At 41.8% G+C, this 14669-nt stretch overlaps 1 protein-coding gene and 1 long non-coding RNA gene across 3 annotated transcripts in view; one reads left to right on the forward strand and one right to left on the reverse strand.

Moving 5' to 3' along the window:
* bmp16 (bone morphogenetic protein 16) lies at nucleotides 1–9005 on the forward strand. 2 transcript variants are annotated; one of them, XR_005692775.1, is made up of 4 exons: nucleotides 1–509; nucleotides 5287–5648; nucleotides 6548–7691; nucleotides 7746–9005. XR_005692775.1 is itself a non-coding variant. In XM_040009621.1 (3 exons), exons 2-3 carry the CDS (start codon nucleotides 5294–5296, stop codon nucleotides 7609–7611), a joined length of 1419 nt encoding a protein of 472 aa, XP_039865555.1. In that variant the 5' UTR covers nucleotides 1–509; nucleotides 5287–5293; the 3' UTR covers nucleotides 7612–9005. The 2 variants fall into 2 exon arrangements, 1 of the variants encoding a protein (XP_039865555.1); XM_040009621.1 differs by having other exon boundaries at nucleotides 6548–9005.
* The window catches only part of LOC120720026, a 25261-nt gene continuing 17465 nt past the window's right edge, over nucleotides 6874–14669 (reverse strand). The window contains exons 2-4 of the long non-coding RNA XR_005692776.1: nucleotides 13253–13265; nucleotides 7342–7346; nucleotides 6874–6886 (exon numbers count right to left, since the gene is read on the reverse strand). This is a non-coding gene — a long non-coding RNA (uncharacterized LOC120720026). The remainder of the gene's footprint in view (nucleotides 6887–7341; nucleotides 7347–13252; nucleotides 13266–14669) is intronic.

Genomic DNA, 14669 nt, shown 5'->3' on the forward strand with positions numbered 1-14669 from the left:
ACAGAGTGGAGAGGAAAGCAGAGAGACATAGTAAGGTTTAGGAACAAGAAGGAGTTGTTGCCTGTGATACAGTACAGACAGACAGACAGACAGACATTTTCCTCTTGCAACTTCTAGCAGCGGTACCAGTCTGTCTTAAACAACTAAGGGTGGAAGTGTAGGCGACAGAGAAAAGGGAGTTGCCTACTAGCAGAGGTCAGGCAGGCAGAGGGGAAGCTAGTGGATGTTTTTTAAGAGTTTGCTTATCTGACACTGACAACAGGATGAGGAGCTGAGCGAGGGAGTAGACAGGGAGAGAAGCATGGAGCAAGCAACTTTACCTACAGTACATTTGCATAAGAGACATAGGAAAGACATGCACTGGCTTCTCTGAGAGAGGTAAAGAGACAGAGGTAAACAGTCCACTTTGTCCATTCTGTCCAAAGGAGCGGGAGTGAGAGCCGAGGGATCGTAACACTGGAGCTCAAGGATAAACCATGGACTCTGCATACATCCCACTACACCTGGACGTGAGTACTACATCCCTGTCCCTCTGTCTCTGTCTCTCACACACACATGCACAGATCTGTCTGTCAAACCACAGGCCACAGGAACTGCACTGCTGAAACCATTAGTCTCCGCTGGGAAAAACACACTCGTGTATATGAATACACTGCTGGCCCACTGTATTGCTCAATCTACCTCTTGTCAGGTAAGCAACTTGTCTGAGAATAATGTGCCCATTATGGGTTCAAAGAGCATAACGTAACTCGCCAACGCTGTGCAACATGCGAAGTATGAATTGGCCCTCAGTGTTATTGCTCAGCAGCTTTAATGTGAAAAGCAGAGGTGTGTTTTTGTTCTGTATTTCACATCGGTTTAGCTGTCAGACGCACAACGAGGGCAGTCTCTGAGCTTTCAGCAGTCATGGGTTAGATATGTCAGTATTTCCACTGATGCTGTTACAGTGTTGTGCCTCAGTAGGGCCTCCTGTTAACCACAATGCACTTGTGAGATCTCTGTGCAGCATCCCGGGCTGAGGAACAGAGGATGAAAGAGACAAGCTGTGAATACATGCTGAACTACTGATGCTCTGTTCTACCTCACAATTGAGACTTAAGCCAAAAAACCAGTGCACGTAGGCATGTGCATGTAGATGTGACCAGCCAGAAAAAGCAATTTACAGTTAAGCTGTAGAAACAGTGTGTTTTCGAGCTAACTCTAAATCTATATCAAAGTTGTCTCACATTTTTACAACCCTTCACTGTTACATATATTGGCAAGTTTTTTTCCGTGTTAGGTTCACTCTGCCTGGCTGTTAGCCTGTGTTTAAGCTCTGTGGTGCTCTGTGCTCGGACACATTTGTATCCAAGTGCATGTATGTTCTGTATGTGTAGAGCAGAAATGGACGCCTGGGTCATTAACCAACTAATCAGTCCAGCTGGGATGAATTAGAGTGCTGTTCTAATAGACTCCAATAAAACTCTACAGCAGCCTACCTGGAATATTGTTCTAATGATTTCATCTGTTACGCCTCAGAAAGTAGAGCCACAACTGCAACTGTTTTGGACATTTTTCACCCCACCCCCATTATGTATTAACTCCACAGCCCAGAGTCAACCATTAATGATGAGTTAAGTATGGGGAGTATGGTACAGGCTTAACCTCACATTTAATTATAGTGACTGCATGTTCACTTTATACATTTTAATGGGGGGAAAAAGTGTTAGCCAGTACAGATGTATCCTCAGAAGTGATCCCAGGTGTGTATATGCACACTGCACATCATATCTGGACTCATGAGGCTATCCGACATGGCACAGTTTCAAGAAAATGAGTTAGCTCAGAGCCTGAAAATGAACCCTGTGGCATGTACGCTGCACGTATCGTGTTCTGAAAGAATGGGACGGCAGCATAGAAAAATGAGAGCTTGGAAGGGGGGGAGAGAAATCAGGGAGAGTGAGAGGAGGAATTTAGGAAAAGAAACACGGGAAGAACAACAGGAAGGGAAAGTTGAGGGACCAGGCGTAACATGAAGACAGCGGCAGTGGATAAATCAGCCGGCTGTGGTGACACTCCGGCCCCCTGGCCCGGCAACAGTCTGCCGCACTCTTCCGCAAAAACACCATTCATTTTAAGACCTAGGAAAAAAGAGCGGAACTAATGGGGGAGATGGAGTGGGAGAAAGTCCATAGGAAAATGGGAAGGTGATGCAGAAAAGCATGAAAAGTGACATTTTAACAGGGAAGAACAAAAGATGTAAGAGAATAAAGGAAAAAAAGATGGTTTGAAGGGGACATGAGGGACTGTGCTTAAAGAAAAGTAAAACAGGGTTATATACGGTGGTGTATGACAACAAAAGGACAAAGTTCAAGGAATGCAAGGAGGAAGGAGGAAGGGGAAAGGGAGCAGAGTTTGAAATAAACAGATAAAAAGAGGGGCAGAAAGAGAAACGGATGTCAGAGGTCAGAGGTTTTAATCAGTGAGTTCAGAAAGACGCGGGGCAGACCAGCAGCCACACTCGTCCGCCGCATGCCAGGGTCACTCAGCTGTCTGCTCATGAGGTCAGGTCACATATAATAAGTCTCATAGGCTGAGCACAGAGGGGAAAGACACACAAACACGGCTGTTGAACTCCATACCTTTCATTTCGCCTTATCCCTGACCCCATTCATTATACGGCTCTCCTCATTTATCCTTCCAGAACATTTCATTGTTTAAGCCAGAGGAAAGGTATAAACAAGTCAGAGATAAAATAAGGAACTGGGGAATGTAATCATAAAAATGTCAGTTTTTCTAGCCAACTTGAATGAGCTGACATCTGGGTGCCACCCACTCAGATGCACATAACACATAAAACATCTAAATTAAGTCTGGATCCTCTTTGCCCTCCCTTGAAAGTGGATTGAACCATTCATAAGGCAGACACCCAGAGAGGAAACAAAGAGCCTGAAAAGCAGTGTAGGACACTGTTTCCAAACTTCTTTCTCTGTTTTTGCCCCTGTTCCTCTTCCTCGCTGCCGCTGTGACACACCCTTCTGTGTGACAACCTAACCTTTGTACCTCAGGGTGGTTTTGTAGGTGAGGAAAGTACAGGAGAGATGTGGTGTTGTTGTCCTTAATCTGCTTTACAAGCCTCCACAATATATGGGAGAGGTTGTCCGGCAGTTCCTAATCTGTAATTGTCCTCTGCTGCGTTGCCTCAGGTGAAACAGCACTGGGTGTGGTGTTTAATGGCCAGCTAGCAACAATCCCACGCTAGAGGTGGCTTATTTTCCCAGGCTTGCCCTTTGAGCCACGTACCACACACAGTACACATACCCACAGTCACATATACATAAAAAATACACACCTTCACACCTGTGACCTCCTTTTAACCTTTTTTCTGACAGCGTGGTAAGATTAGCTGTCATTACAGCGTCATTATGTGTTTACTCAGTCATAAACTCCTCTGTTATCTCGCTGTAGAGGCCCTAATCGATTCTCTGTCCCTTACAGGCGAGAGATAAAGAGATAGAAGCGAGAATGAGCGAGAGATAGGTGAGCACTTGGACGAGAAAAAAGATAAAGCCAAACTTAAAGTCCTGCAAAAGACATAAATTTAGATGCAGATGGGGTTTATTGTTCTGTTCTTCTTTACTGTGCAGCAGTTCATCTGATTTGCAGTGCAGATTTTTTTTTTCTGCCTGGTAAACAAGTTTTGCACCTTTGCACTGACCCTTTAACATCTCAGCTCCTTTTCAGGTCAAGCTAGCCATTACATTGCTGCTTTGCAATTATTCACTCACTTATTAACACTCATACTACAGAGATGTAGGGTGTTGGCCGGGTCGCAGTAGTATTTGTGTGACCCCTGTCTGTGATCGCGTTCCAGCACTGAATGCCCTGCCAACACAATCAAGTGTAGCTAAAAGAGTGCTCTTGCAGCATCTGTGGGTTTCAAGTCAAATTAATGACTGTGAATATAATCTTTTCACTCATTTGTATGTGCAGTAAGTGAGTGAAGCAGGCAGGAATATGAAAGAAATAGGGAGGTTACAGGCAACTGGGCTGTGCAGGTGCAAATGAATCTAACTGTGGATGACCCAACGGAGGGAATATAACGTGTGTGCTGAGCAGAGCATGCCAGTGCATGCACATCTAAACTCTAGTGAGATTACGGATGCCCCATTTCTTGTCTTTCTTTTCTTTTTGTTTTATTTGCAAAATAAAACAACACAATTGTAATTGTGTGGTGGATACCTCTGTGCATGACGGCAGCCTTGAATTCATGATTTAACTAATGCAGATTTGTTTTGATTGATTTGCAGTGGCATTACTAGTAATGCTGCCCCAAAGCTCATATTTTTCAAAACTGTGACATTAAAAGCTTTCATTTGTTTTGATCACATCACTGTAGAAGACATGAAGTCCAATTATTCAGCTGGCTTACAGTCAGTGAGCAATTATTGCGGCACTATTTTTTTTTTTTTTGTAATTAAAATACCAGAATTTACCCTGACATCAGACTAAACTGAGCATTTAGGTCTGCTATTTGATGCCTGAGCAACATCTTTAATCTTCCTATAATTAAGGGGTTAATTAAATTAGACCTCAAATAAAAAATATTTTTAAAAAGCTACTTAATTCTTGAATAAGTATTTTCTCAAGTCATTTGAAAAAAAAAAAAGGAAGAAAAAAATCTGGCTACATGTCACTCTATCAGGTCTCTGTAAATACCAAACACATCACAGGCATCCACACACACACAAACAGCACTACTAGAGTAGAGCACACACAAACATGCAGCATGATTAAATTACAGATCGAGACTGTTTAATTACTGCTGCTTAGGTGTCCTGTGAGATAAATGGATCTCTAGGGGAAGAAGCCTGCAATAAATTAACAAAGAAAAAACAAAGTAGCACTGTTTCTACAACCAGGAGTAGCAAGCAAACAACTTCTTATGGACATGTGAATGGTAAATTTCTTGAACATATGCCACATGAAGGCTGAAGACTGATGAGAAACTAGTGTGTCCAGGAAGGAGAAGACATAAGCATAATATACAGAGTCCAGAAGCATCTCTCTGGGGCTATCTCTTTTGCAGATTTCAAGCAATACTTTATATTGTGTCATTATGTCATATGATTTAAATTCTTATTTAAAACACACAGAAGGAAGGACAGAGTGGTGCATGACCTGAAGTCGCAATTTTTTTTCTTTGATGTTTAGGTTACTTTGTATGCGTTCCTTTCTTCTTCCACTTCCTCTTCCTGTTCTGTTCTCTACCTTATTACCTCTCCTCACCTGCGCATCTCCCTCCAGGTCCACCATGTTCCCTCCTAACCTCCTGCTCCTCATGGTCCTGCTGCTACCTCATGCCTCGTCTGGTCGCCAGGGTGGAGACACCAGCGAGATCGATCATGGCAGGGTGCACCCCACACCTTCCGCTTTGTCACCGTCACTCCGGGATCCCGGTCTGGCTCAGACCATCCAGAGTCTCCTTTTGAGCCGACTGGGGCTGCAGTCTCAGCCTGACCCAAGGCCTGGAGTGCCAGTGCCACGGTACCTCCTGGATCTTTACCACTTCCACCAGCAGCAGTACCATCTAGTAGAGGACCCTTCATTTAATTTCCCCAGTCAGCACATCCAGGAGGCCAACACTATACGCAGCTTCCACCACAATGGTAAGCTTACTTACACAATTAGATGGCACGTAGTCAGCTGATTCCTCTTGATGTCAAACTAGATTCATGATATATGAATTATATCTGTTTGAGCTGATTCTAGCTTTGAACCTTTATGGCAGTAACACACCTTTGCAAGTCTTTGTATGTCAGTTTTTAACAGTCAAAATAAGATACTACACTATCAAACGAGATAAGTGTAGTAAGTTTTTTTCAAAACATGTATGAGATCAGATTTAGACTAAGATAAAATATAGACTCGGGACTCTTCTCATCATAGTTGGATTAACCTGTTCACCAGGGAAACATTTGCTTTTGGGCCTATCCTGGCCACCATATTTGCCTCCCAGTTGCCCTTATTTCAGCACAAACAAGCTAGAATAAATGCAGACCTGCGATAATGGTTCATTATCAGTGAACCATCAGTGAGTTAACACTGCATATTCCTGTCAGACATGTTTGCTCCAAACTAAGAAAATGACAAAGGAGGAGCACACACACAGTCATTTAATCTAATCTGAAGGCTCAGGTAATCCTGTAGCACCACTGAAGGAATTCCCAACTTTTGCCAGTACAATTATTTGATAATACAGAGGATGACATTAGTTAATGTTGCATTTTTGTGAGGAAAATCCATAAAGGAACTAACCCACGTGCTGTAACTATAAGGCTTTTAGTGTTATAGGTTAATGTATAATGTAAATGTAAATGTAATGTAAATTTCTTTTAAAAAAAAATCTATCTGATATAGATTTCATTTTTTTAAAATTAAGTTTCTTTAAAAAAACAACAATGTTAAATTATTTGCTGACTACGCTATACAGTCTGACAATTTTCCTGCTATTGCTCAAATAAAGTCTTACTAAAGTGTTATATTGCTTTGTCACTCTTCCACTTAGAGCCCCTTGGAAACAGTCTTGGTGCAGAGGATCATACCAGAGTGTACATTTCCTTCAATATCTCTTCCATCCCTCAAGATGAGAGTGTGCTCTCTGCTGAGCTCCGCCTCCGTCGCAGTGACGGAGCAGCTCTGGGTCCTGGACCCCACAGACTAAACCTATACCTCACTGAGCACCATGAGGACCCTGAGCCCACTCTGCTGGAAACAAGGTTACTCACCAATGGCCTCCGTAGTTATAAAACAAGTGGTTTCTGGGAGGCTTTTAGTCTTAGTGCAGAACTCCTACATAAGGCCCATGCTGGGACTGGCAGCCTAGGATTCCTCCTGGAGGTCAGACCTGAAAACAACACCACCTCACTTCCTGAGCAGAACCTCTCTTCTGCTGCAAGTGAGGGGACAGAGAAATCAAAAGAGGCACACCTGAGGGTATGCAGATCTGTGGGACAAGACGATCACAGCTGGGCCCAAGAGAGACCCCTCTTGGTTACTTACAGTCATGATGGCCGTGGACAGCCTTTAGTCAAACATGGCAGAAGAAACCCTGGTAATGGCCAGAGGAGAAAAGGAGCAAAGGCGAGGGTCAAGAATAAAAACAAGGATCTCAATAGAAACCAAATCTGGGGAAGGGACAAAAAAATGGGGTATACTGTGCCGAGCTGGGCGGATGACAAAGGAGGAATCAATTGGAGCGAACGTGGAAGGGTGAAAAGAAACGGTGGTCGTTCTGCAAAACTGAAGCGCCTTTCCCGCAACAGGTGCCGCCGCCATCCACTATATGTAGATTTCAATGACGTGGGCTGGGAAAAGTGGATCATTGCACCCAGTGGCTACGACGCCTTCTTCTGCCTGGGTGAGTGTCGCTTTCCTTTGGCTGACCACATGAACTCCTCAAGCCACGCCATGGTGCAAACTCTGGTAAACTCTGTGAATGGAGCAGTGCCCCGGGCCTGCTGCGTCCCAACCTCTCTCAGTCCCATCGCCCTGCTCTACCTGGACTCTCAAGACCGAGTTGTGCTGAAAAATTATCAGGACATGGTTGTGGAGGGCTGCGGCTGTCGGTAGTGAGCTCCAAGTGACAAACTCACGTGGTCGGTGGGAAAACAGAAGCAACAGAAGAATGAAAAGAGATGAGAGAAGGCAAGAAGAAACTCTATAAGTCAACTAATTTCAGACTGAGTGACAGAGACAAATGTAGCAACATACCAAGGATGAGTGAGAGATTGGGAAAGGGATGAGAGAGAAACCAACAATATATATATATATGTATATATATATATATATATATATATATATATATATATATATATATATATATATATATATATATATATATATATATGACTAAAAAGTAATTACAAAACAGGAGAGGAACAAGTGCCCTGTCATTTAATTTCTCCCATTTAGCTACAATGCAACAGTGCACATCATCGACCAACTGGTTGCTATTACAGCAGAAGTGTATATTCATGTTTGCTACACATCTAGCTTTGACAAAAACTGTCTGACAGGCACATGCATATGTGCTTAGCTTTTTTTAGAGCAGGGTTTACACAGTTCTTTACTGTTCTGATGGACTTACTGATGATCGGCAGCATTAGCAATATGACGATGGCACCAGTGTGGCATCCAGACTTTGAGATGGCGTTGTTTCTGCAGTATTTGAACTGGGAAGAAGGGTTCATATGTTTTTATGAAAGGTAATAAAATAATACACCCCTTCACAAACACTCCTTCGTCAAGCTATTTAAAAACCACAACAATAATGCTGAGGAACTATTATGCTATTATTTGAATGTACTATTAACATTATTATTTAAATAAAAGAGACTTTTTTTGTAAATTTATTTTGCAGACTGAGGAAATCCAGTGATAGTTGTCTTGTGATTATATATAAATCCACTGAATCCTGATTCTAACTTAAAAGACACGTTATCTATTTAAATAGCTGCAATATGGTGTATTTAATCTTTAACATATTTAAGATACCTGCACTCAATAGAGCATACAGCATATTAAAAGTCTGCAATCCAAATGAAGTGACTTAAGGTAGCTTTACATCCATGCAAATGTTCAGTGTATTGAATTAACAGTCTGTGTTACTTCTCATGTTATCATTGAACACTTTTAAGTGTACAACACACAATAGCAGACGTAAGTGGTGTGGCCTACAAAAGCTCAACTAACAAGCCAATTGTAAGCTCTGTGTATTGTAGCTACTGACGTGTGTAACAACAGGTGTCTTAGCTAGTTGTGTCTGCATGTGTCAAGATGTTTTTTAAAAAAAGGATGACTGATATTAAAACAGGGACTTTAGTGCCTTTCAAACAGGGGCTATAAGTGTGTTCTCTGCTGAGCTTGGTAAATGTTTCAGTGTTGCATTCTTCTCTCTAAATGGAAACATTTAAGCAAGAGCTTGTAAAATGTTTGACAATATACCTCTAATAAACAGAGCAAACAGCACAACTGTTGGGAGACTTTTATTTTTTCCTTTTCGGGAGCCCAAATGCATGAAATATCTTTAATATATATATTCTTCTTCAGTCACTTGGAGCAGAAAGAGGAAACCCACAGAGAGCACGATATGACACTGTGACTGGTTTCAAATTTAAACAAAAGAGGAAATTTCTTCTGACTGTTTCAGGAAAACAAGAACACCACACACATGCTTTTGATCACATGTATCAATGGAGGTCGCGAGAAGGATTGAATGGAGGGGGTCAGACTAACTGAACAGCATTGTTGCGTTTTTAACTGGAGGACCCTGCCTTAAAACAACGCATCCCCCTTAAGCTAGTTGAATCTTTATCTTTTGTTTTTAGATCTCTTTTCATGTTTTCATTGCCTTGATATAAGTATTTCCTCTTTGATCCATTTCTTGATAACAGAAATATAAAAATCTGTGCCTACTCCTGTCAATATCTCCTACAGCAATCCAGGCTCTCAGATGTAATATCTTTAATTTTCACAGGCCTGCCTCCACAGAAGAGAACAGGATGAGATTTCAGATTGTGCTGATTTCCTATGCATTTAAAACATTCCATTACCAAATACCACTACCGATGTATGCATTACATCTTTAGAAGTAGATATGTGTGCAGGCATGGCAATATGTGTATTAAATAAGTGTGTTGAGGCGTCAAAAAGAAGTCACAGATATCTGGACCTAACCCTACCTTACCAATTTTGCACATGCGTACTGGGTGTGAAGCAGTGCATTGGTGGTAACTGTCCAGAGCATACAGCCGGAACTCTATAAACCCATTTCCCCTGTATATTTCATCTTTCAACACCTGTCAGGAGTGCACAGGTGTGTGTGTGTGTGTGTGTGTCTGTGTGTGCACGTGAGAGAGAGAGAGAGAGAGAGAGAGAGAGAGAGAGAGAGATGAGATAAATAGGGCCATGAAAATAAGCAGCTGAAGATGTGCACCTCACATGTGTTTTATGATCTCATGTTCACATAGGGTATGTGCATTGTACCGAATAACACTCTGGGTTACTGCCAGTGCATTTCAGCATGTGCTGTAACACGTCATCGCTCATGCAGTGGTTGGACGATAACCTCTGGCCTCTTTTATTTCATGACCCTTACTCACTCTTTCACCTACAACCCCTCCCACTGCCTCATTTATCACTCTGATCCTTCAGCATCCCCTTTGCAAATTACACATTAATCAAGTTCACTTTTTCCTCACCTGATTTTTTTCAGTCAGCTGCCCAAGCTGCCACAGTTTTTGCTTGCCAGCCTGACCCCTAAACTTCTCCAAGTACTTGACTCAAACTCGTTGTTAAATCGTACATTTGTTCCTCACAACTAAAGGACTGAAATAAGTCTTCATAAGAACAAGCTGGAAAATGTTGTATAATAACTGAGAACATAAAAAATGTGATTGCTTTAAATGCAGCATACTCAACTGTCCTCATTATGTGTTAATAATTTTGCAGTGAGGCCAAAAGCCAGGTAACATCTTCTCTTTTCCTTTCTATCATAGTTGTTCTGATTACAAATCCGTAAGGGTGAAATTGTAGAGGATAAAGACAGGATATGATGACTCTTATCTTGTCAGGTGTGTGCAGTTTAAAGCTAGGTAGCAGCAGCAGCCTTGACCCAGTCACACCAGAGGATCATCTTCTCCATAAATCAATGCTTGAGGACTCGAGAGGTGCGGTGGAGGATTACTCCCAGTTACAGGGCACTGAGGGCAGCATTGCCACACTTGTGAGCAGTTGTCTGGATTTTTTTAAATATATTCCAGACAGATCAGAGGTCAGTAGAAGAGGGTAGAAATGACCCATGTTATTTCATAATGTGGGGCACTGGTCTCTCAAGATTATTAAAACCAGACGACAATTTTCTTTTGATGACATCCTCAACGCTCATCGATGAGTCACATATAAAAGTCTGCCCCAGAGAAATACGTTGTAATAATTTAATAGTATAGCTTATATAGTCAAAATATCTTTCTCAAAAGATTGATGTATTTTTTCCTACTCGATCCCATTTTTTCCTCGTCCCAAAAGGTTGATTCTGTTCATATGGACGTAGCGTTTTCAGTTGGAGAAATGATTCGTCACTCATCCAAGTGACTTGTTCAGTGTCAGCTGACTGCAAATTTCCCCAACCTTATAAACAGTACATTTGCACAATGACTGAAACCTGCCCCCTGAATGAACAAGAGGCTGTACCTGCTGTTTACTTACCTGGGTGATTGAGTATGAATCAAGATACTGACTATAGTTTTTGAAATCACCACAAAAAAATTGTTATTTATATTCAAATCCTTATTAGTTATATAGCTAATCCAGCTATTCATTTCCTTATCCATTCATCCAAGAGTCACAGAGAGTGCTCGAAGCTATCCTAGCTGTCGTAGCATGAGATGTGGGGTACACCCCAGTCAGGTCACCAGGTCACCAATACAGCGAGACAGGCAACCCTTCATGTTCACAAGTCCCCATGCAATTCAACTCAGATTTTGCACAGAAGTATAAAGACATCAGGTTAAAGGTAGCTGTAGATGTAGATAAAAGTGCCACTGATAGTTTTTGATACTTTAAATTATGACCTATCAGGAACATCCATCCATTTTCTTATCTCTGTTTCCAGTTCAGGGTTGCAGGAGGAGGCTGGTGACTATCCCAGCTGACCATGAGATCGAGGCGAGGAGCACCCTGGCGCAGACAGGCTACAAGTCTAACACAGGATACATATCAACCACTCACTTTTTACTTCCCATCCATATTTAGACAATGTTTAATGTGATCCTCTATTTTGCTGTGGCTACAATGTAGGGACTAGTAAAGCGCTATACAAATACAGGCCATTTACCATTTTTTACGGGAACAAAAACAAAATATTATACATTATATATAAAACATCACCTTTGAAAAATCTACTCCTAGTCAGTGTCATTAGAAATGTAAATGTGAAATGTGTCAGTAATCAGTGCTGCATCTGAACTTCGGACCACATCAGAGTTCTTCTGTATCATATACCAGCCGTCAAATATAAGCAATGTCATTGAGGCGTGGGGATTGCTTCCTGGTTTACTACAGTGCAGGCTGAGTTCATGATGACTGGCTTATTTCCACTCACACCAACAGAGCCAAGGGGAGACACAGATGGAGAAAACCTGGTTAATCCCTGGTGTCCCCTGTTCCCTAACCTGGTCCACAAAAACCACTGCTAAATCAACTGTACAGCCCACCCACCGTACATATGAAGCCTGTATGAATATCTGTCTAAGGCATAGTTTGAATGACTATGATGGTGTAAGAGTTTACATTTTTTAACTTTATTATAATGCCTGAATAAATTAGTCTGTGTAAACAAATAATAAGCCACAGTGAGACAATAAATCTTAGGAATTTAATAACTCTGATGGCTATAAATGTGCTCTTTTGATTTCACATATTTCTAAAGTAATATCAGCTGTATTTGTTAAAGCCAAGAAGACCCAGCAACATATATTCTGGGCCTGCAGGTTTTTGGAACAGCTGTAATAAATAAAAGCCAAGATGACAGTGATATACCAGCAAGAGGAGATTCAGGGCATTGCTTTATACTGCTGGGGTCAAAGACCCTTAATGGCCACAAAAAATCCCTTTTGGACATCAGAAACAGTTTTCAATCATGCTAACCCCTTAAGTACACTAAATTGCATTTAGATACATATAGTGTGTCATACAATAAAATCATAGTGTCTGAAATTACTATAGCAGATGTGGATGTATATACCAGTTGTGTGCTTCTGCTGCTGCTGCTGCTGGTGGTGCTGTTGGTGGTTTCAGTCTGGAACACATAAAACAGATAGCGAAGGTTTTAGGTTTCACCTCTGAGCTTCAAAGGCAAGACTCATGCTGAAAATGAATGAGAAGAACTAGACCTCTGGATCACAGAGTAAGGCAGGTGCAGCAAGTCAAAACACCAGGTGGGCTGGCCGGAAGCAGGCGAGCCACGAGCCAGAACACTGACCCCTGAAGTCAGGAAGGGCCGCTGCATTCGCCAGCCGTTCTCCAACCTTGTGGGCTTGATGTGGAGACGCAGAGGTACATGAGCTCCAGCTGTTGTTCAAAAATTCCTCTTTGTCAGTCCTTCCTGAGTGAAAATATCTGTAGGCATGATGTGTTAATCAAACATTTTTTTCCCTCTTCTTTGACCCCGTGTCCATCTCTCCAGGCCTTCTCCACTCCACCTCCACCTTACCTCTTCCAATTCCCTTACAGCTGAAGGATGAAAAATTATGTTTTTACAGGTGTCTTGCAATGCAGATGCTGACCTTGCTCAAATGGAAATTGCATTCATTCTTTCCATCCTTTTTGCTATTCCTTCTTTCTCTCACCACCACTGATTTGTTTTTAACACTCAAGGCATGTGTTCAGGGAAATGTACTGCACCACTGAAGTAGAGAGAAGGAAGGAGATGTTCTTATTTCTTATTCTTAATTCCCCCTTGAAAAAGGCTGCAAATAAGCCAACTGTCCAGACTTAATATTAAAACCACTTCACAGTTGAAGGAAAACTAAAGGTGAGCCTGAAAAATCTGGCCATAATAGCTTTATAAACATAAAAACCTGGTATACAGTTCATACAGGACTTCCATTTAAAGTAGAACCAGAAAGTCTCCGTGAAAATTGTCATGTAGTATGCCTTGGGTATTCCTTGTAATTGTACTTGGTTACGTAGAACCAGTTAAATTGTGTCATAAAATGATTTCCTTGAACTCGTTTTGGCATGTTTCACTAATCAGAACAAGCTATCAATGGATGCAAAACATGACCCTGCACTCTGCGCTACTGCATGTAACAGTGCTCAACCACTCTGTGAGGTTATACCTCATAAATCCTCGTTTAAAACCTTACTCATTATGTTTTCACACCCTTCAGACTTACACAACATTGCCATATTCCAAGCTTGCGCTCTAAGGTTTAGAGTGCAATGTTAGTACATATTTAAAGCAAAGCCAAAAATGCAAAATTAAGACTCAAGTTGCATCTTTTGTTGTTTTAATGAAGTCAGACGTATCTGCCATTAACCGAACCCATCGCTCAGTCTGTGTCCTTGGTGTCCTCCATCACTCACTTCACAGGGCCCACACCAGAAGGGAAAAGCAGCACGAATGTATCCATCAACTGTGCTTACCCACTGATGAGCCAACAGACAAGAAACAAACAGAAAGGAAGGGGCAGAATGACTGAAACAGGACATATAAGGTGGAATCAAGCAATGAAGGAAGCGAGAGATGGCAACAGGAGAGAGCGAAGCCTGGCTGACAGCTGTTGGTGTGTTTACCTTGACGATATCACTCTTCTCCAGATGGTTAGTAGTACACAGAGGAAAAGGGAGCGAGCACAGCAGAAGGATGTGAGTTGCCGGAGCTCCGGTACTTGTTGCCAGGGTGAACTCATCATAGTGTATTTTATGACTTGCACATTCAACGTGCTGCATGGGTAGCAAAACAGGAATCGGCATTAGGACATGTCATAGGAGAAGAAACAACCAGCATTAAACCACATTCACTGATTCCCTTAAATTTACCTGAGATGCAAGAAAATATATAATGACAAAAACCATGAAGGCAAAATAAATAATGTGAAAATCAAACCGTTGAAATGATCTGTGGA

The sequence above is a fragment of the Simochromis diagramma genome, unplaced genomic scaffold (genome assembly GCF_900408965.1).
Source record: "Simochromis diagramma unplaced genomic scaffold, fSimDia1.1 OVJJ01000344.1, whole genome shotgun sequence".
Classification (NCBI taxonomy): domain Eukaryota; kingdom Metazoa; phylum Chordata; class Actinopteri; order Cichliformes; family Cichlidae; genus Simochromis; species Simochromis diagramma.